Here is a 22,100-nt window from a genome sequence, read left to right as displayed (position 1 = left end):
CAACTTCAAAGGAAGGCTCTTTTATACATGTGGTGGCCGTAATATGCTTTTACGTTGCGTTTTGGTGAGCCTAGAGGGAAAATATGGCATTTTAAAAGTAGCCTGCATGTACGGTAGCTAGCTAACGGGAGACTACAGAGAGAGGGGGAGATTTTTACGTACGTTTCGGAGCGACAGAGGGAAAATATTTCAGTCGACACATTAAGTTGTGTCCCTGCCTGATGTGAGTCGAGGGCAGATGAGTTGTGCATGCTCAGATTTAAACGGTTTACAGCATAACGTCATACTCAAATTTGCGAAATCCATATAATATTTATAATTTTCTCATTACAATAACCAGTCCTTCCAGAAAAACGTGATTATGTGATCTCATAATTCAACGCATAATCAGCCAAAGTCTGCATATTTATTTCGGAGGCCACATTTTTTCAAATACGCCGCACTTTTGCAGCATAAATTGCTGATTTCCGCGCAAAATATGCGGGGCTTGCATGATTTCAATCCCCGCATTTTCGTTGCAATAAAGTCACATATATCTTAGCAGAAAGTTGAAAAATGTTGCATTTACTTCACACAAGAGCAGCCGTTTTCCCCTGTTGCCATGGGAACGTTATGAAGTGACGTTATGAAGTGACGTGAACATCATCGATAAGCTGCAAACCCCGCGGTGAAGCCACGATGAAACCACAGTTTTAGAAAGTTCCCGCAATTTCATCGCATAAAATTGCATAATAATATTCCATCACATTTTTTAAGAAAACGTGCCGCATAATCAAGGATTTTAGCCCAAAACTATCACAAAAAACTCTTTTTTTTTCTGGAAGGACTGAATAACAGAAGATGGAAATCATTTCAAAACGTTGTAACTATCTATGATTGTTTGATTGCTAACATCTTGTAGGCTACTTGTCGCAAAGTGATGCATGCGCAACTCACATCGGGCAGTCATGTGACAGCGATCAGACCTGTGGGGGGGTTTTGGGGGGGTGTGAGAGTCCCGTACAGGAAACAGGAAACATCACTGCCTCTAGCTCTGCCACAAGAAAGATTTAAAACACTAACTGTCCGTCCACAACGCCGCCGACTTGATCTTCTAAAGATACAGGAAGTCATTCATTTTCAATGGAAGCTGCTTCTCTCAGCTGCAAGGAGCCGCAAATCTGTCGGCGTCACGTTTTGGGCATTTTGAGCGACCAGAGCGTCAATCAGAAAGTTGAAAGTAGGTCAACTTTATGGTAATGAGCTATGACGCGGTTCAGCGGCTAACGAGCGAGCTAACTGCTAACAGACACCGCTTCTGTCAATATATATGTCATTTATAAAAGGTTTCTAGTGTCAGTGTATTGGCCGTGCAGTGGCTGCTTGATCTTTTCCATGATGAACATAGAATGCTGCTACGTCAGAGCGGCCAAAGCCTCAAACAGCTTCCCCGGACTTTCTGACCAGCGTCCTCGACCGGGCGGCCAGAGCTTCTTTGCAGCTCAAGTCGGCGGCGGTGTGGACGTACAGTTAACACAAGATCTGAACTGTTTCCTCAGTCCCTCCGTCTCTTTTCTCTCTGCGGGAAATGACTATTAATTGTTGGTGTCTTTGTAAATTATAGAGTGTGGTCTAGACCTACTCTATCTGTAAAGTGTCTCGAGATAACTCTTGTTATGATTTGATACTATAAATAAAATTGAATTGAAATTGAATTGAAAGTGCGCTCGGAAACTACAGATCTACAAACCATCTGACTAAAACAGTAGTGAAATATAAAGTCTACTGGTGCTACGATGGGGGATTAATAACATAACAGGACTTATTAAATGGAAACGCTTTCAACTCGGGTGTGACGTCGTTCCCAGCGCTGGCGTCTGACTTCTGAGGTGCAAGATACGCGTCTCCATAGCAACAGAAGCTGAGGCTCGTGGGTGATTGAGGTGTTTAGAGAGTGCTGGTGAGAATATAAAGATGGCTTTGCACCTGTGTCCTCAAACCTGTATGATCCAGTCTGTGTGTCGCAGTTCTCTCTCTGACAGCTCATCCTCTCTTCCTCCCTCCTTTCCTCTCCCCTCCTCTCTTCTCTTGCTCCCTCCTTTGCTCTCTCCTCTCCTCCTCCCTCTTTTCCTCTCTCCTCTCTCCTCTCCTCCCTCCTTTCCTCCCTCCTCTCTCTCCCCCTCTCTTCCTCCTCTCCTCTCCACTCCTCTCCTCTCATCCTCCCTCTTCTCCTCTCCTCTCCCTCTCTCTTCCTCTCTCCTCTCCTCTCTCCTCTCCTCTCCTCCTCTCTTCCTCCCTCCTTTCCTCTTCCCTCCTTTCCTCTCTCCTCTCCTCTCCCCCTCTCTTCCTCCCTCCCCTCCTCTCCTCCTCTCTCCCCTCCCCTCCTCTCCTCCTCTCTTCTCTCCTCTCCTCCCCCTCCTCTCTTCTCTTCCTCTCTCCCTCCTCTCCCCTCCTCTCCTCTCTTCCTACCTCCTCTCCCCCTCTCTTCCTCCCTCCTCTCCTCTCCTCCCCCCCCTCTCTTCCTCCATCAGTAGTCTCTTAGAGTTGAAGATGAAGGGGCTGCAGTGGCTCAAATTCCCCGGAGCGTGAGGACTCTTCCCGGGCTCCCTCAGCCTCTGATCATCCGTCTGTCTGCCTGTCTGTCTGCCTGTCTGTCTGCAGCGTCTCCCTTCCGTCCTTCGGCTGGAAACATGGACGGACTGCGGCTGCCACCGGTCATCGAGGAGGTCCTAGATTCGTCCGGTCAGTGTGTGTTTACATGCAGAATCATCCGTTGAATCCGTCGACATGTACGTAGGTACACTACACCGGCGTAGTGTACCTACGTACATGTTGATTTAAAACAGGAGCATAAATTGACCTTAACATAGAAAAAAGCAAAACAGAATGGCCTGTTCAGTAGCTTAGTTAAATGTAAAATCTTAAAGGTCCCATGACATGCTGCTTTTGGGATGCTTTTAGGCCTTAGTGCTTAGTGCATACTGTATCTGAAGTCTCTTTTATATAGACCTTAGTGGTCCCCTAATACTGTATCTGAAGTCTCTTTATATAGACCTTAGTGGTCCCCTAATACTGTATCTGAAGTCTCTTTATATAGACCTTAGTGGTCCCCTAATACTGTATCTGAAGTCTCTTTATATAGACCTTAGTGGTCCTCTAATACTGTATCTGAAGTCTCTTTATATAGACCTTAGTGGTCCTCTAATACTGTATCTGAAGTCTCTTTATATAGACCTTAGTGGTCCCCTAATACTGTATCTGAAGTCTCTTTATATAGACCTTAGTGGTCCCCTAATACTGTATCTGAAGTCTCTTTATATAGACCTTAGTGGTCCCCTAATACTGTATCTGAAGTCTCTTTATATAGACCTTAGTGGTCCTCTAATACTGGATCTGAAGTCTCTTTCCCTAAATTCAGCCTTGGTGCAGAATTCCAGCCACTAGAGCCAGTCCCATAATGAGCTTTCCTTAGGATGTACCATTTCTGTGTCTGTAGCTTTAAATGCTATTGAGGAGGAGAGAGAGGGGAGGGGGGGCAAGGTGGAGGGTGGGGGTGGTCTTGACCAGCTGCCATTTTGCTCGTTTGAAAGCCATGATGTCTCTCTCTCTCTCATGGAGGGGCCAAGTTCTCTGGGCGGGCCAAGCAGAGAAAGGGGAGGTAACCTTTCCCCTTATGACGTCATAAAGGGAAGATTCCAGATCGGCCCATTTCATTTCAGCTTTCATTTTCTCAAAGGCAGAGCAGGATACCCAGGGCTCGGTTTACACCTATCACCATTTCTAGCCACTGGGGGACCATAGGCAGGCTGGGGAAACTCATATTAATGTTAAAAAACCTCATAAAGTTAAATGTTCATGCCATGGGACCTTTAAACTTGGTTTGATAAAAATATGAATTAAAAACTTTGCAGCTGACGTTGATCTCTCCTCTCTGTCCGAGGAAGACGAGCTGTGCGAGCTGAAGCTGCAGAAGCCGATCACGTTGGCAGAAACTCTGCCGGCCAAAAAGACGGAGTCCCCGGAGAAAGAGGAAGAGAAGAAAGAGAGGGAGGGAGAGGAAGAGGGGGACGGAGAGGAAGAGGAGTATCTGAGAGCTCAGGTCTTGCAGCTGCTGCTGCAGCTGGACGAGACCAGAGAGGTTTCCCAAAGACACGAAGACAGTTTCCTGGAGATGCAAGGTCAGAAACGTAAAGATATTAAAGATAATGTTGTTATTAGAGCACATGATCTTCATCTTTATCTTCTGTCTGATCTCAGGTCTGTTGGAGGACGAGCGGCTGGCGAGCGCTCATCAGGCCGAGAGCTTCACCAGACAGATCCAGAGACTGCAAGGTGACGCACACCTCACATCCCAAAACACACACACCTCACATCCCAAAACACACACACCTCACATCCCAAAACACACACACCTCACATCCCAAAACACACACACCTCACATCCCAAAACAGACACGCACGCACGTGTTTGGATTCTAACAGCCTCCCAGACATCCAGCTACAGGAAGTTAGAACAGAAGTACAGAGAGTTGTTTCCATGCAGATGATACACCGTCTCATCTTAAAGACAGACAGACAGACCGACAGACAGAGAGATAGACAGACTGAGAGAGACAGACAGACTGAGAGAGACAAAGAGAGACAGAGAGAGGCAGACAGACATACATACAGAGAGATAGACAGACAGCAAGAGCCAGACAGAGAGACAGACATACAGAGAGAGACAGACAGCAAGAGACAGACAGACAGACAGACAGACAGAGAGAGAGAGAGAGACAGACATACAGACAGAGAGCCAGACAGACAGACAGACAGAGAGACAGACAGACAGACAGAGAGACAGACAGGCAGACAGAGAGACAGACAGACAAGTAGGTCTTTAACAGTTTTGGAAGTAAACCTCTGCTATGGTTTTGTGCTTCTGTTAGAAACGCCAACGGGAGAACGTCTCCACATGTTGAATTTGAACAACCTGAATGTATTTTATTTTAAAACTTGAATTTTTAATTGAACAACCTAACAATGTTATGGAAAGGATTTCTGAGGAGGTCGATCTTTCTGTTAAAGAGTAAGATCCTTTTTTTTAAAAAAAAACATCCGCGAAATTGCGTTCGCTAAACCCACCAGACTCCATGTAAATAAACAGTAATTTTATCATCGTAAAATACACTTCAATCACAGTCGACAGAAACAAAATCAAACTATCAAAAGCCATTTTGGATCATCTTTCCACTGACCCAACAATCACAACTCTAGTTTTGGTTGAAATAAACACATAGTTCACCCATTTACATCTGGAAATATGCTGGCTCTATACACGCTAAAAGTAGTGATTATTTACATGGAGTCTGGTGGGTTTAGCGCTAGCGACCTCAGAGCTGTTTCTGGTTAAACAGAAAGGTCTTAAAGAGGTTTTAAAGGTCTATCTCTGTAGGGATCCATCCCATAATGTTGTCAGACACTTAGAATAATAGTCTGAGTCTGTCAGCAGCAACAACAGAACTTTTAGTGGCTCTAACTGCTGTTCTGGATTAATACTGGACCAGTTTCAGAGATTGTTGTTCTCATCAGACACTCATACACAGAAACATGACTTTGCAGTTATTTGAGTAACTTAGTTTGTTGTGTGAATGAATGCAGCGGCGCTGCGGTCGCTGTAGGAGAATTTTGTGAACTCTGTCCTTATCAATAGTGATGGCCACATCTTGTTCTGCCCACGGTTCCCTGTTCGTGGACAATTCCTTGGTGAAGTCATAAATATTAAAGCGATTATAAAAAATATTCAATTCATCTGCAAGCTCAGAATCTGTCTTGCCATCAAAGGAGAGGTGTTTTTTATGATTAGATTGTAAGCCCATCATCGACTTCACACCGTCCGATGCAGGGCGTGACGTTCCACTACTCAATAGGGATTCAACTTTGTCCTTATATTTAAGTTTAGCTTATTTTAGCTCCCTCTTAACTTGCTTCTGCAGGTCATTATAGACTATGGCATCCCCCTGCTTAAAACTAATATTTCTCTGGTTAATGATACTTTTAACGCATTTGGTCACCCATGGTTTGTTATTTGGAAAAATAGAAATAGCCTTTTTGGGAAGTTTCACAGATTGTTGTTCTCATCAGACACTCAGACACAGAAACATGACTTTGCAGTTTTTTGAGTAACTTAGTTTGTTGTGTGAATGAATGCAGCGGCGCTGCGGTCGCTGCAGGAGGAGATGGACGGTCTGGAGGAGGAGAAGGAGAGCGAGTTGCAGGAGGTGAACGATGATCTCCGAGCGGCCCAGGAGGAGGTGCTGCTGCTGCAGGCCGAGGCCGAGGAGGCAGCGGCCGAGCGGGAGAACGACATCGCCTCGCTGCAGGAGGAGCTGTGTCGGCTGCGGGCGGAGCTGCAGCGTCTGCACGCGGCCGCGCCGAAGTACGAGCTGGAGATCAGCACGCTGAGAGCCGAGATCGGCAAGAAGAGACACGACACAGACGCAGGTAGGGCTGGGTGATATGGAGAAAACCCAAGTTGGTCAGCTTCTCCTCAGAACGCGTAGCTCCTATGGCGCCATTCTGATGCTACCAAGCCATCACCTCCCGTTAGCATCCCATTGACTGCCATTCATTCTGACGTCACTTTGACAGAGAATAACTTTACATCTGAAGAGTTTAAAGACTCTATTTGCCCATTGTTTATTTCTAAAGAAACACGACAATGTATAAAAGGCTCCATTACCTTGTAGCTCACGTTATGGCTCCGTAGCAGACGTTTTTATAAAAATAGGCTAACGATTGGGTCATAACCACGAGACTTACTGTCTCATAGTAGAGGAATTACCGTATAGTACAGGAGAAGCTCTCAGGCAGTTTGGACTTCCATTAGCTGTTTAAGTTTAATTCATAATGTTAACTATCATTTTAGTGATCAATAATTAGCCTGTGTCTATGTTATCTCCTTACATATACCTACGCTCTCCGTCTCTGCTAGATTGGGAATGATTGAGATTTCTCTTGGCACAGCTACCAGAAGACTTCCAACTTTCAGACAGGTTGCTCACGTCACATCTACGTCTTCAAGCTCAGTTGGAGGCTGCTCAGTAACACTCAGCCATCACCGGGAAAGAGACTTCACTGGTCTCCGTCCAGGGACACGGGACCTGCTGGTCCATTATATATACTGTCTATGAGAAAATCAGATATCACGATATTCTTGTCCTAATATCTCAATGTCGATTTTGTGGCGATATTATAGGGTTGACAATTGGTGCTTATAAAAAAATATCTTCACAATGAGATTTCAGATAAATAATCTTCAGTAATGTAGATGTAATGACTAAATGGATAAAGGTAAAAATAATAGAAGAGCTAGAACAGTCTGGTAACACAGAAAATCTCTTTACTGTAATGCAGCATTTAAAACCAGGAAAAGACAACACTTAAAGTGTAACACACCAAAATGCAACCTAGAGTCTTTTTGTGAATGTACCCGAGTCAACCTTTGTTTAAAAGCATATTTAGGACGGAATCACCACTTTTAAGATTTACCGTATTCTCATTTTTAGGTCAAATGACCTTTTGAATGGGAGTGCTAGGGGGGCTACACTTTGACGCTGTCAAGGTTTTTGACTTGTGTCCGATATTTTTTTGACTTTTTTTTGTTTACGTTTTTCAACACATTCGATGTATTTTTTCCAGGTTTGACATATTTTTTAAATTTTTTTTATTGACGTCATGGTTGCAGTCTACACATCGTTAAAGGGACATTATTTTTTTTCCTCTTAGCTGTAGTTATTTCAGAGTCTGGATTGTTTTTGCGTGAGTTGCCATCGGCCGTAGAGATGCATGCCTTCTCTTCATACAGCATGGTTCAATGTCAAACCTTCTACTTGCTCAAAGTCAATTTTTACTGGCCCCTATACAAACTGTTTTTGTCGAAGAAAACATACGTTAAAAGAAAACATTGAAAGCGTCAACAGGCGCTGAAAATAAAAGTTAGAAAGCGTCAAAACATATATGGTAACTAGGGGTGTGCAAAGCAGCCGGTATTTGTATCTGTATTTGTATTTGTTGAGGGGGAAAAGTATTTGTATTTGTATTTGAGTAAAATTCAAAATAGGCGTAAAAATCCTTCTAATCTTCTAATTTACGTTATAGTGTAAGTATTCTTTACATTAACGTTACTCTGTCAACAGCCTATTGTCTAAATGACCGAGCTAACAGAGCTAGCTACGTAAACAGAGCGAACATGAGAGCACCCGACTGCAGACGTCAATAACGCAGCGTAATGGAATAATCTCCCGATCAAACTCCGCTTCCCAAAAGTTAAAAACTACCTCCGGAACCCAGTTAAGGTACAAAAAATCTATTCAACAAAAATAGTGATGCAGTTAAGTGTTTTTCCGCTCAGCCGAGCCCTCTCTGTTGCTGTGTGGAGCAGCCTGTGTCAGTCACCTCTTTTACTCTTTTCCCCTCCCCCGACTCCTGAACGTCACTCACTCACTCACTCACTCACTCACTCACTCACAATACAAATATTTTTTTAAGTATTTGCTCAAAATAAGTATTATTTGTTACGTTATTTGTGCCTTTCCGAATTCCGTATTCAGGTTCGGCTCCACCCCTAATGGTAACCCATCTGTCTGGAGCTTAGCTCCGCCCAAGATGATTCTGATTGGTTTAAAGAAATGCCAATAAACCAGAGCACATTTTCCTCCCACCCAGGAATGCTGTGTGGACTAGTCAGACCTTCCTCCGCAGAGCTGTGGAGGAGGGTCTGGCTAAGTGAGACTAGTCCGCTGCAGGTATATATTACAGTAAACTAAAACTTTAACGAAAACAAAGATTTCAACAAACTTCAACAAAAGCTACAAAAAGCGCCAAAAGAGACGTAAATAAACCCCGTAAACTGTTGTCTGCTGGAGAACTAAACAGTTAAAGGTGCAGTAGGTAAGACTTATAAAACTACCTTTCTGTCATATTTGCATATTTTATGACCCTATGTTCCAGTAGAACTACATGAAGCAGGTCATTAAAATAAATCCAGCTCCTCTGGCTCCACCTACAGCCTGGAGAGAGATTTACAAAAATACACAGCTCCCTGTTCAGATGCACCAATCAGGGCCAGGGGGGGTGTCTAACTGTTCAGATGCACCAATCAGGGCCAGGGGGGGTGTCTAACTGTTCAGATACACCAATCAGGGCCAGGGGGGTGTCTAACTGTTCAGATGCACCAATCAGGGCCAGGGGGGGGGTGTCTAACTGTTCAGATACACTAATCAGGGCCAGGGGGGGAGGTGCCTAACTGTGTGTCAGTCACTGCTCATGCACACGCATTCATTCTCCCTTGTGGGGGGAGGGGCTTAGGAGACCGTTTTGGGCTTTAACAGAAAGGGGGGGAGGGACTGAGAAGTTGTCGATGTTGACATTTTTTGCTAAGTCCTGGATCTTCACAATCCTACCTACGGCACCTTTAAGTTGAGTTAAGTTGATCAACCTGGTAGTTATCTTTACACATTTGAATCAGTTTACATGTGATATATGATGAGTATCTGCTATGAAATGTGTGTGTTAATCTGAACTTGGTCTCTCTGACAGATGAACGTCACGACAACAAAGATCTGAAGCAGCAACGAGACACGTGAGTGGTCCAATCAGCTGTACAATCTTCACCGGTCTGTTTGTATTTATGTGTCTATGATAACCATAAACATAGTCTCTATGTCCACGACCTTCCATTCCGGTGCCGCCGAATGTGCGTCCCCTTCCTCTGTCTCTGTGTTGGCGTTCTAACCTCCAGTGGATCTATGAGGACTATGGTTAACTGCTCCTCAGATCTCTGCAGGGTAAATCCAGACAGCTAGCTAGACTATCTGTCCAATCTGAGTTTGCTGTTGCACAACTAACGCCGGGAACGCACCACACGCTGTTACGCCACGATTAGCCGTGAAGCATAGATTCGTGCTTGGTGTGTGTGTGTGTGTGTGTGTGTGTGTCGCTGTAGACCAGCTAAGAAGTGAAGACAGCCAAAATCTGCGTAAACCTGGGTGTTTTATTTTGAAATGTCTTTTATTTTGTAAAGTATTCGGCTGCTCTGTGGCCTTCCTGTATGTGATTACCTGCCCGGCTCGACACATTCGCTCGCAGCTCACGGAAAAAATAGACCTTCCTCCTCCGCAGCGCCGTGGAGGAAGGTCTAACCATAAACAGACTCACCCTCTGACAGGTGTGATGATGTGTACCTGGCGGTCACTGACACCGAGCAGGTGAAGGCGGACTCTTACATCACTCTGTCTCAGTCCGGTGACGGGGAACACCGGGGCCGACCCTCGGAGGACCCTGAGTCCCCGCCGGTCTCCATCTCGGAGGTCAGCGTCCTGAAGGTCCAACTGAGACGAGCCGAGGAGACGGCTCACAAAGTCCAGACGGAGGTAACAGAAGACAAAACTGTCTGTCTCATATTTCCTCAAACAAACTAGGGATGCACCAAATCCAGATTTTTGGGGTTCTGCCGAATACTGAATCCACTGGTTGAGATTCTGCTGAATCCTCGTCCCATCCTCAGTCCATGAACACAGTAAACTCATTAATGAAGTAAACAGTGACTGTCCTTCCTTTGCCGTACCTGAAGTTGCTGCATTTTGGCTGCTGTCTGTAGATTCCTTCATCACAACTCGTATTCTTCCAGATGTTTCATACCAGATGTTGTAACAGCGGTGATGTTGTGTATAGTTTAGGGTCCTCGCCACCACCAGACTAATCAGCATTGTAAATTGAACATGTAGCTGGACTTGAATGGCCTTCTTTAGACTGAAAGTACTGCCAAACTACACTTTTTCTGCTCACCAGTTCCATTTTCACTTTCTCACAGCCTGCTGCATTGAACGCTCCACCTACGTAAACACCTTCCTGTAATCAACGGCGCCGTCATTACGGCGACCAGCGTAGCGCGCGGAGTGCAAGCGTAGAAACCGAACCGCGTCAAAAAGCCCACTATTCGGCCGAAGCTGAATCCTGGATTCGGTGCATCCTTGAACAGAACCACATAAAAACACAAACATAGGCAAATCCAAAAAGATTATTAATTGCATAATATTTGTGTGTATTGTCAACAATATTAAATGTGTCAAACTGAATGTTCTCTGAGATTAAAATGAAGCAGGACTGTAGATTATTAAGGTCACACCTGCATAAAGCCAAAATCAATTAATTTGAGAGTAGTTATAGAGTCAGGTTTTATTCTCTATTCTAGAAATGAGAATTACACAAAAAAAATGTTTTGTACTCTCGTACTGACTGGATGTGTAATTTCTCCTCCAATATATTGATCTTCACCAAAACAAGCGAAAGCATTAGATACCTCCGCCATGATCTGTGATTGTCTTTTTGTCAGTGTGACGGTTTGAAGGGCGAGCTGGGCGTCCTGCAGCAGCTGTACGACAGCAGCCAGCGGGAGCGAGCGGCGCTCCAACAGGAGCTGCAGCGCTGCAAGGCTGAGCTGCAGAAAATGGAGGGCAGTAAGTCGCAGGTGAGAGGCCAACGGTCGATGGCTCAGGTATAAGGGGGGGGGGTTGTTCCAGTCACCTGTATGTGATTCCTGACTTTCCTGATGCTTTCAAAATCTGTTTTGTTGTCTAAAGCCTAGGGTTGGGCGGTATCCAAATTTTGATAGTGTCAAACCTCCTCCCTATTTTTCCGCGGTATACGGTATTACCGTGACTAATTAAAAATGATGACGTAAGGCTCAGACGGCGTCACCAAACTGTTGGCTTCACCGTTCAGAAACTGAATACCAAACACTAATACTGAAACAATAACAACATAACAACAACTTACAAAAAACTACGTTCTCCTCCACACTGTCACATGATGACAACCACACATAATTACATACATTATATTTAATATTTAATCCTTGTCTCCTATATAAGTGCATTGCATTTTTTTAATGACGGTATTGAAACTGATACCGTTGCTATTTTTAAGACCCCACAGTATACCGTATTACCGCCCAACCCTACTAAAGCCCCATTCGCACGGGATAAGTATTACCTAGTGACCTCGAGTCATTTGTAATAACTGCGAGGTCGTCTGTGATCTTAAAGGTGCAGTAGGTAAGGCTTGCAAAACCAACTTTCTGTCATATTTGCTGAAACTGACCCTATGTTCCAGTAGAACTACATGAAGCAGGTAATAAAAAATAAAAAAAATTTGGCTCCACCTACAGCCTGTAGTGCCACCGTTCCCTGTTCAGATGCACCAATCAGGGCCAGGGGCTTCAGTACTTTAAGCTGAATATTTCAGCAGTTTAGTCAGTACTTTAAGCTGAATATTTCAGCAATTTAGTCAGTACTTTAAGCTATTTATTTCAGCTGCTTATCCAATACTTTAAGCTAAATATTTATATATCTTACATAACTGCATCATCATAGTGTTCAGGTGCTACAGCTGATATATTCTTTTATCAAATCATGATTTTAATTTAGTTGAGCTTCTCCACACTCTTTCCATGTAGCCCCTGCGGTACAAGTTCCCCTGGTTTGGGAATCACTGGTCTAACACTGTCTTGGTAAAGTTGGTACATTACTGTGCCGGGTGTCCGGTAGAAACACAGTTTAGAGTTTTAAAGAAATGTTAACAAGGTCCGACATTTCTCTCAGGCTGAAGCGTTAATGTAATCTTGTAAAATAATCAAATATACTGAACTAAATTATAAATGCAACACTTTTGTTTTTTGCCCCCATTTTTCATGAGCTGAACTCAAAGATCTAAAACTTTTTCTATGTACACAAAAGGCTTATTTCTCTCAAATATTTTTCACAAATCAGATACTGACTGGTTTTCGGACCCCCTCTGACCCCCCCAATACAGTAAAACTGCACATTTTAGAGTGGCCTTTTATTGTGGCCAGCCTAAGGCACACCTGTGCAATAATCATGCTTTCTAATCAGCATCTTGATATGCCACACCTGTGAGGTGGATGCATAGATTTAGACAGATTTGTGAACAATATTTGAGAGAAATAAGCCTTTTGTGTATGTAGAAAAAGTCTTAGATCTTTGAGTTCAGCTCATGAAAAATGGGGGCAAAAACAAAAGTGTTGCGTTTATAATTTTGTTCAGTGTAAAACAATTCAAGGTAAGTGCGATACCGACACACAATGAGACCTGTTTGACGATATTCTTCAAATCCATGATTTGTACCATGATGTCTGTCCGTGTGTAGTGTGTGCATGCGGGTCGATAACAGCTTTGCTGAAACTTTCTCCGGTCGCCTCATCTGTCATTCTGCTTTCTGGTCTGCAGGAGCTTCAGCTCTACTCACGTTGCTGGTTTTTGAGCGTTTTGTTGTGTCGCTGCTGGGCAGTTTGTTTTCGTCAAAGCAGTCATCTGTCTGTTTCTACTTCTGCTCAATTTACCGCTTCCTCCGTATACAGCCTTCAGGAAACTATGGGTTTATTCAGTTATCAAATGATAAGAAACAGTGAAGTGTACTGACAGTCGAGGTCCATCTGATTGGCTGATAACATATCATGTGTGGAACATCTCCTTCAATCCAAACATACAGATGTGGATTCTGTTTGCCTGATCTCACTATTCTTCAGAGGTGTGGACAAGTTTTCATATTGGACTCTACTAGTGTCAAAAAAGGACTTTGACCCAAATGACTTATGACTTCACAAAGACTTGAGCCCCAAAATAACAAGATGCAGAGGAGTCTTGAGACGAGACTTGGGATTGGGTCCTGGACTTAGGATTTGCCTGTTTTGAATGAACACTTGACTTGTGGATCCAAACAAGCAACAAACTTGGAACTCAACCTTGGATTTGAGTGTCAAGACTTTAAACTAAATTGTACTTGCATTTAGGGCGATCAGTCAAAACTTGAAATTTGACATGGGACTGGAATTGGATTTTTTAAAACTTTAGACCTGTGATTTGCGTGTCTAAACTCCAGAGCGGGACTTGGCTTTCTCAACTGGGGACTGGTGACTGGGGATATAGGTCTTGGCTGTCTTAAGGCTCTGACACACCAACCCGACGGCCGACAGTCAGCAGAAAAGGCAGTCGGACTGATCAGTCGGCTCCCCGAGGTCAAAAAAGTGCCTCAGAACACACCGAAGCGATGCCGACTTGAGCGTACGTTCTGCGTGTGCGTGAGACGTAATACGTCTCTATAACAGCAGGCGGCCCTAATACATATTGTCGGCCAAAAAGTGAAAACCGGAAATGATGGAACATCTTTCTAGACCTCGTAAACACAGAGCACGCTGTCGTCAGTCATTGTTTTCATCAGAGAGTGCTGATAGTAGTCAAGAAGGATTGTTGTTGTCATTACTCGCTGAACGGAAGAAAATACGATGGATAGTAATAAGAAGATACTGGCGTTGTCAGCTCCGGTTCTCTTGTGCACTGATTGGCTAGTCAAGGGCTAGCACTCCACCAATCAGATTGGTCATTGAGTCCGATTGCCCACTGGCATTCAACAAGTCAAATCGGCCCAAATGAAAGCCGACGGCTCCTCAGATGGACAACGGCACGGAACACACAGAACAGACTCGAGTCACCGACCTCACCAGACGGTCGGTAGTCGGGTTGGTGTGTCAGAGCCTTTAGACCAGACTTGCTGCTAAACTGCCTTGACTTAGGACTTGACTTGTGAGTTGGCATGGGACTTGAATGTCCAACCTTGAGACATCCCTGTCTTGACTCTGGACTTGCTACTTGACTTAAGACTGCAAACCGGACAAGGGAGGTTTAACTTGAGGCTTTACTCGGGGCTTACCTGTTCTGACTTGGTACTTAGATCTTCACTCGAGACCTGAGACTAGACTCTGGACTTGTCTCAGAGACTTGACTTGGCATTGGGTATTGAACTTAAAACTAGACCTTGAACTGGAATGTCAAGACTTGAGACTATATTTGGGATTTACAAGTCTTGACTTGGGATTTCCTTTCTTCATTTGGGAATTGACTTGAGATTTGATTTGAGATTTGGGACTGTCTGTCTTGACGTGGGACTGGACTTGTAGCTTGACTCAGGACTGGAGTGTCGAAGCTTGAGACTTAATTTGGGACTTGTCTTGACACTTTGGACTTGCCTTTCTGAGATTTGACTTGATGTAGGTCTGGACTTGTAGCTTGTCTAAGGACTTGAGAGTTGAAGCTTGAGACTTAACATGGGATTCCCTCCTTGAGACTTTACTTGGGACTTGATTTTCTTGACTTAGGACTTTCTTTGAACTTTGGACATGATGTAGGACTGGACTTGTAACTTGACTAAGGACTTGAGTGTCATGTGTTATGGATTTACCTGCCCTAACATGCAAGTCTTGACTTGGGACTTGTAAACAGTGACTTGTTCCCACCTCTGCTCCGTTCCATTATTTCATTCACTTGTCCTCCATAGTTGTAGTTTACCTCAACGTTAACCTTTTACTCACACTGCAGTGCTGCTGATTGAGTCCATTGTAAAGGCAGCACTTCAAAGTGTCGGCAGAGATCTTTAAATGACAAGATGTTGATGTTTTTAACTTTACTCTGGTGGTGATAAACTGCTACTGAAGCTTTCCATCTTGTCTTTTACCATCTTTGAAGTCGTTCTCAAATTGCCTGCTCTTTCTGTTTACTCCCTTCATCATCATGTTTTTATCTGTTCGCCGTCACTTTGCACAATAAACTTGATCAAATTCTCTGTATATTTGATGGTTTTTGATGCTCACCCTGCCTGCAAATCCACCTGCTCCTCTTTTCTTTTTCTATCCATAATTTTATCTGTTGTCTTCTGTTTTTGTTTGCTCCCTGCTCGCCTTTCCTCCCGACACGTTCTGACTTTAATATCCTGATTATTTTATGGTTTTATTTTCTCTTACACGCCCCTCTCTCCATGCTCCCCTACACTCCTACCTTTTGTCTTTTTCCCAGAACTGCACTGGTCCGTCTGAGCCCCCTGTTCTCTCCATCCCCTTCATAGGAATGATTGTTATAGTGGCCTTGATTTGGTGCTGGTTGGAGGAGCTGGTGCTGTAGAGGGGACCAGGTATGGCCACGCCCTTCTTTCTCTACCGCTAGACGCTCTGCTTCTTTTAGCATCCGAGAGTGGCTGAATCACTGGGTTGCATCCAATCTAACTGCCTCTATAGAGTTTCTTCTCTCCTCTGTGACAGTAAACTGAATATCTCTGAGTTGTGGACATAACAAGACATTTGAGGACGTCATCTTGGGCTTTGGGAAACACTGGTTCACACATTTTCACAGTTTTCTGACATTTTAAAGACCAAACAACTAATCTATGCACCTAGAAACCAATCCACAAAGATGAATCAACAATGCAAATAACTTGTAAGTCCTGTGACGCACCAAAGTTTCAAAGTCGGTGTTTAAACGTGATTGACACAACGTGCGGTTGTATTTATTTTGTGAACGTGAACCAATTTGAGACGGAAAATTCAAACTTTGTGTTCAAAGGCCTTCAGTCATAATATATGACAACTTTTGGTAAAGGTCTAAATCTTTCATATTTATTCTTACAAGATTATTTAATCCAATAGAAAAGCAAAGTCCTTTCCCCAACCCATCGGACCTTAATCGGAAAAAAATATCTCCCGAACTGAGACTTTCTTCACTTGTTAAATTGTCTTTTAAACTGACAAACATCATGTGTGTAATTCATGGCTCAATTCAAACTACCGGACACATTTTTACTGAAATAAGGTCCCTCGGTGGACACAGGAAGGGGCGGGACTTCATCGTCTCAAACCGAGAAGCAGTGGCAGCAAAAACTGTCCTGTCCTGTTAGTAGTGTCCTGAGGAGTGTCCCGGGACAGTCATGGGAGTCACAGGACAGTAGGGGTGGTACGGTTCACAAAATCCACGGTTCGGTTCGTATCACGGTTTTAGGGTCACGGTTTTCGGTTCTGTACGGTTCTTGTTATTTTGTCTTTTAATCTTTAACACTCCAGAAATATACTTCAGCATATGATATAATGCTAAAATTAGCATATTGAATGCATGTTGCACAATACATGCACACAGTGGCAGTTAAATCTATTGTTTTATTTCCGCTGTCATCATAGGTAACATGAAATCCAAAATGTTCCCACACACCAGACTATATACGACGCTGGAGCATCCTCCAACTCCGGGCAGCCTTCCTCATCTCTCCACCTGACATCTCTACAGACTTCCTCATCGCTCCCACTTACCATTTCTGCACGTGACGTGACCTGCAGCACTCCACACTCCACCTGAGTAGCGGTCGGCTCGCCGCCTCTCAAAATCTGAGGAAAATCTTTTAAACTGACCTTTGTCGATCAAAAAAACAGACCGATTCAGCAACTGTATGACCTATTTCTCGCTTAAAATGTTTTCAGAAACACTTTTCGGTAAACTATTTTCGTAAAATACGAGATCGTATTCAGAACGAGACGGTATTAGAGTCTGTTTTGAAATTCGGGAGCAGCAAGAACCACGTGACGCGTTCGTCCAATCAGCTGCCATGTGTTGCGTTCGTCACGCTCAGCCCCCTCGTCGTTTATATACTGTCTATGGTCGTTTCCAGTAAGTGTTTTAACATAGGTGTGTAAAGTGGGCACTACGGCAGTAAGTGGTTAGTGCACGTTAACAGTGGACTGACGAACCGTGAGACGCACACACGCTCCGAACCGAGACATGCGAACCGAGCGGTTCGGATGTTTTTTCATGAACCGTACCATCCCTACAGACAGTCTACAGGACAGTGTCTGACTGTCCCAGGACAGTGTCTGGGAGTCACAGGACAGTGTCTGACTGTCCCGGGACACTCCACAGGACACTACTAACAGGACAGGACAGTTTTTGGTGCCACTGCTGCTGCTCAAACCTTTTGTTGTTAACTGTGTTTCAGAGTCCAGGAGTCTTTTCTTCACTCACGTTATTTAATCTCTTTCTCCGCAGAGCGACACTGAAGGCTGGAATCTGGCGGTGGCAGTTGTTGCCGTGGCAGCCATTGTAGTTCTGGTCGTCCCCAGCTTCACCCGGGGGGCCTGAGGACTACACAGGAAGTGACCTCACTCTGGGATTGCCGTCACCCATCCAGCTCATACTGTACACGTCGCTGTCCTGATGTCTGCTTGTCGCATCACCGAGACGTTTTCACCCGAAGGCCACAGACGTCCGGGAGTTCTGGAGGGGAAAGCAATACCAATTTTTAGACAATAAAACCACGCAGTCGTCTGCAAAGACTCGAAACTCTCCCTGCAGCCCGGCGCTGTGCAGAAGGTCAGTTGGTTGATTTGTTGATCGGCCAAGGGTCGAACTGGAAGTCGTCTTTCTGCTTTGCTTTTAAAACATGTTCGGTAACACTTTACTTGAAGGTATCTACATAAGAGTGACATGAACCCTAACTCTAACCTAACTTAGTTTATTAACAAAAACAGAATTTCCTTAGAGCTGAAACTCCCGTATATTATGTTCCAATTGATTGATTAAACATTTGGTTTGTAAAACCAAAAGTTATTTCTATTTATAAAAATATCACACAGAGAAAAATAGCAAATGTATTGTATTTCAATGATCAGTTGATTATTTGTTGTTGGAATCGTTCCAGATCTTAAATTCTTTGCCTTATTGTTCGGTGCTGGATTAAAATAATAATTTGCACTCGCTGAGTTGAGGAAAGAGATAACTGTACCAGATGAAATTAGATTCTTTTAAAAGGCCTACATTAACTCTGCTTTAGTCCTGCTTAAAGCTGTATATAATCATGTGTTTGTCCAAAAATTTTTTTAATATTCATAACTTTTATAACTAGGGATACACCGAATCCAAATTTTTGGGGTTCGGCCGAATACCGTAAGATTCTGCCGAATCCGAAACTGAATACCAAATCCTCCTCCCATCCTCAGTCCATGAACACAGTAAACACATTAATGAAGTAAACAGTGACTGTCCTTCCTTTGCCGTACCTGAAGTTGCTGCATTTTGGCTGCTGTCTGTAGATTCCTTCATCACAACTCGTATTCTTCCAGATGTTTCATACCAGATGTTGTAACAGAGGTGATGTTGTGTATAGTTTAGGGTCCTCGCCACCACCAGACTAATCAGCATTGTAAATTGAACATGTAGCTGGACTTGAATGACCTTCTTTTGACTGAAAGTACTGCCAAACTACACTTTTTCTGCTCACCAGTTCCATTTCCACTTTCTCACAGCCTACTGCATTGAACGCTCCACCTACGTAAACACCTTCCCGTAATCAACGGCGCCGTCATCATGTCGACCAGCGTAGCGCAAGCGTAGGGTTCGGTTCGATGGAAAAAAATTCTAAGGTTAGGCAGAAATCGAACCCCGTCAAAAAGCCCAATATTCGGCCGAATCAGAAGCCGAATCATGGATTCAGTGCATCCCTGATTATAACATTTACATTACATGTCATTTAGCTGACTCACAATTGCTATATATGTCAGAGGTAGTGTCTTGCTCAGGGACACATTGGTTGATGTATCACAGTGGGAATTGAACCCAGATCTCCCACACCAAACGCATGTGTCATATCCACTGCACCATCACCACCCAACTTAACAGATTTATTTTGTAGCATGAGAAAAACAGCAGATCTAAGAAAATAACCAGCTTTATTTGACCTATATATCTCTTGACAGATACATTTAAAAAGTCTGTGTTTGTATGTTTATAGTACCAAACAAGTATAGCATGTACAGCAGTAAGAAAACACTTCTTTTTAAACTTTAGTAAAGGTATTTGTTGGAGCCGAATCATTCCAATGAGAGATTTTTTGTTTTGACTGATTTCACTGTGCCAGTTTCAAACTCAGATTGAGCCGGAGTTGCTTTAAATTATAGAGGAATATTTTATTTATAATATTTTTAATTTTTTTTTTTTCACAGTAGATGCAACAGTTTGTTTTTCTTGTTTTTTTAAAGAAAGCTGAAAGAGCAGTATATGTTGTAGAGAAAAATGTTGATAATGTTAGGAAAGAAGTGTAACTATATGCTGCTATCATCTTATTTAAACAGATGTTTTATTATTTGACTTTATTGGGGCCGATTAAATCTCTTCTCTGTCTTTTGCAAATAGACACGTTTCAGTTTTTAAATGGATCCTGATTCATGTTTACATTTAAGTGGTGACCAAATAATCATAGAAATTATAATCAGATCAATGACTGTGATCCTTTTTAGGTTGGAATCAGGTATTTAGGTTAAAAACAAAAAACTCTTAATTGTTTCAACTGTCTTCATTTGTGATGACGCATGACCAATTTTAAAGAACTTTAAAATAAAAGACATTCCAGTTTAAATACAAGCACTATAGCCATATGACACTGTAGAGAATTTAAATATATAACTAAACCTTCCTTGCTCGCTCTGTTAAGTGTGGGCAAAATATCTGAAATATTGTACTGAATGAGAAAAGACTGAACTGTGAAATTAAGTTATTGTGACAAAGCAGGCCTTTAATAAAATGTAGCAATTTGATAAAGTGATATATACGGTATAGTGTGGTTAATAACAGGACATTGGTTAGGATACAACAGGCCCTTTGTTGTTTTAAATGATAATGTGTCATTTATAACTGTTAGAGTTTTTGCATGACAGTAAGACATGTAGTTACTAGGGCTGCACGATATAAGGAAAATATGCGATAACGTTATTGAATATCTTGATAACGATATAACTTGCAATAAATAAACAGATATTAGGCCTCCTGCACACTGGCTGCGTGTCTGCTGCGTGGCGTTTTCTACGTCTTTACCCACCAGAAAGGTGTCTGACTGCTGCTGCTAGCCTTGTCTGGACACATGGAGGTTTGCCATGAACATAAATATATTCTGATCTGATTACAGCAGAGACAACGTCGGCAGTATTGACGGAAAAATAGGCTCCTTCTGGATTGACAGGTGGAATATTTGAAAATCGATTATTATTATTATTTTAAATGACATTTATATCTGCATTTATGTCAAAACCTCGAGACTTTCAAACATCAACATGTCATTTATTAAATGTATTTGTGTCTAAATGACATATAAACATCTTTTAGTATTCTATGTTGCTTGGAAACGCTTCCAACACGCTGGCATGTGGCGTGAAAAACAGGCGTCAGTTCTATTTCTAGCATGCACGCGTTTTTGAGACGTGCATGTCACGCAGGCAGTGTGCACGCTCTAACCTGTTACCATGGGAGCCGAAATAAAGACGGACACGCCACACAGCTGACACGCTCACGCCACACAGCCAGTGTGCAGGAGGCCTAAAAGTGCTCGTCTGTGAATAATTGTTAATCAGTCGGTTCTTATGTTTGTTTTTATTTTAATTTGTCGGTAAAAACAGAAACTCTTCCTGTACCTGCATGCTAATGTCACTCTGTATTATTAAAAAAAAAGTTCTTCCGATGTTTTTCCGCTTTTTTTTTGTTTGTTTTTCGTTGCTTTTTTGTCAAAAAAGTTTTTTTAAAAGCAACAAATGCACGGAAGAAGGCGACGAAAACAGTGTCCTAAAAATCTGTGTCGTTATTTTCACTTTTTTGACTTTTTTCCCCGACTTCCTTGTGAGGTTTTTGTCGTTTTTTGCGTAGTTTTTGTCGGAGCTTTCTGTGTTTTTGTCGCTTTTTCAAAAGAAAGTATCTGGTAAAAACTTGCTGAAGAAGCGTGCGAGTTGACCCACTAAACTCTCTGTAACTTTATTATTAACTACTGTATTTTTTTAATACTTGGTAATGGTTTGTACTGCACAAAGAATAGTTCCAGTTTGATTCTTAGTTTATTTTCATACAGCTGATTAGACCGTAGCGAAGAGGTTTTGTAAAATGTTAGCAGAATAATGTAGCAGTAGAAACAGAGAGGATGGATTGATTATAGGTTCACTGATATCTACCAGCTCATATTTTTGGTAAAAAATATTTTTACATTTATGTAAAAGTTCCTTTTCTATCACAGCACGAACAGTTTTTATTCCAGATCGTAATTCTGATACAAAAATGCGAAAAGGAAATGTGTTTACCTAACCTGGTTGACCCCAGACCCTTCTCAGCTGTAACTGAGAGGGGTCTGGGGAAGCTTCATTCACAGGCCATTTCCAAAGGGGCGTCACCAACGGACGCCGTTCAAATGCCTCTGGGCGCAATTGGATAGTCCTTCAA

The 22,100-nt window shown here is 42.9% G+C and overlaps 1 protein-coding gene across 3 annotated transcripts in view; it reads left to right on the top strand.

Annotated features, from left to right (window-relative positions):
* LOC116058451 (coiled-coil domain-containing protein 136-like) overlaps positions 1-18,799 on the top strand; it is a 20,229-nt gene extending 1,430 nt beyond the window's left edge. Inside the window, exons 2-10 of one of the 3 annotated variants that reach the window (XM_031311270.2) lie at positions 2,511-2,727; positions 3,924-4,157; positions 4,237-4,311; positions 6,172-6,462; positions 9,559-9,601; positions 10,187-10,391; positions 11,354-11,488; positions 15,885-15,999; positions 17,895-18,799. In XM_031311270.2, coding sequence (XP_031167130.1) covers positions 2,670-2,727; positions 3,924-4,157; positions 4,237-4,311; positions 6,172-6,462; positions 9,559-9,601; positions 10,187-10,391; positions 11,354-11,488; positions 15,885-15,989 — 1,146 coding nt within the window. In that variant the 5' untranslated portion in view covers positions 2,511-2,669 and the 3' untranslated portion in view covers positions 15,990-15,999; positions 17,895-18,799. The remainder of the gene's footprint in view (positions 1-2,510; positions 2,728-3,923; positions 4,158-4,236; positions 4,312-6,171; positions 6,463-9,558; positions 9,602-10,186; positions 10,392-11,353; positions 11,489-15,884; positions 16,000-17,894) is intronic. The other 2 variants (XM_031311271.2, XM_031311272.2) reach the window with 2 other exon arrangements.
* The last annotated feature ends 3,301 nt before the right edge of the window (positions 18,800-22,100 follow it).

This window comes from Sander lucioperca, chromosome 20, assembly GCF_008315115.2.
Source record: "Sander lucioperca isolate FBNREF2018 chromosome 20, SLUC_FBN_1.2, whole genome shotgun sequence".
NCBI classification, from domain to species: Eukaryota; Metazoa; Chordata; class Actinopteri; order Perciformes; family Percidae; genus Sander; species Sander lucioperca.
This window is presented reverse-complemented; position numbering and strand designations above follow the sequence as displayed.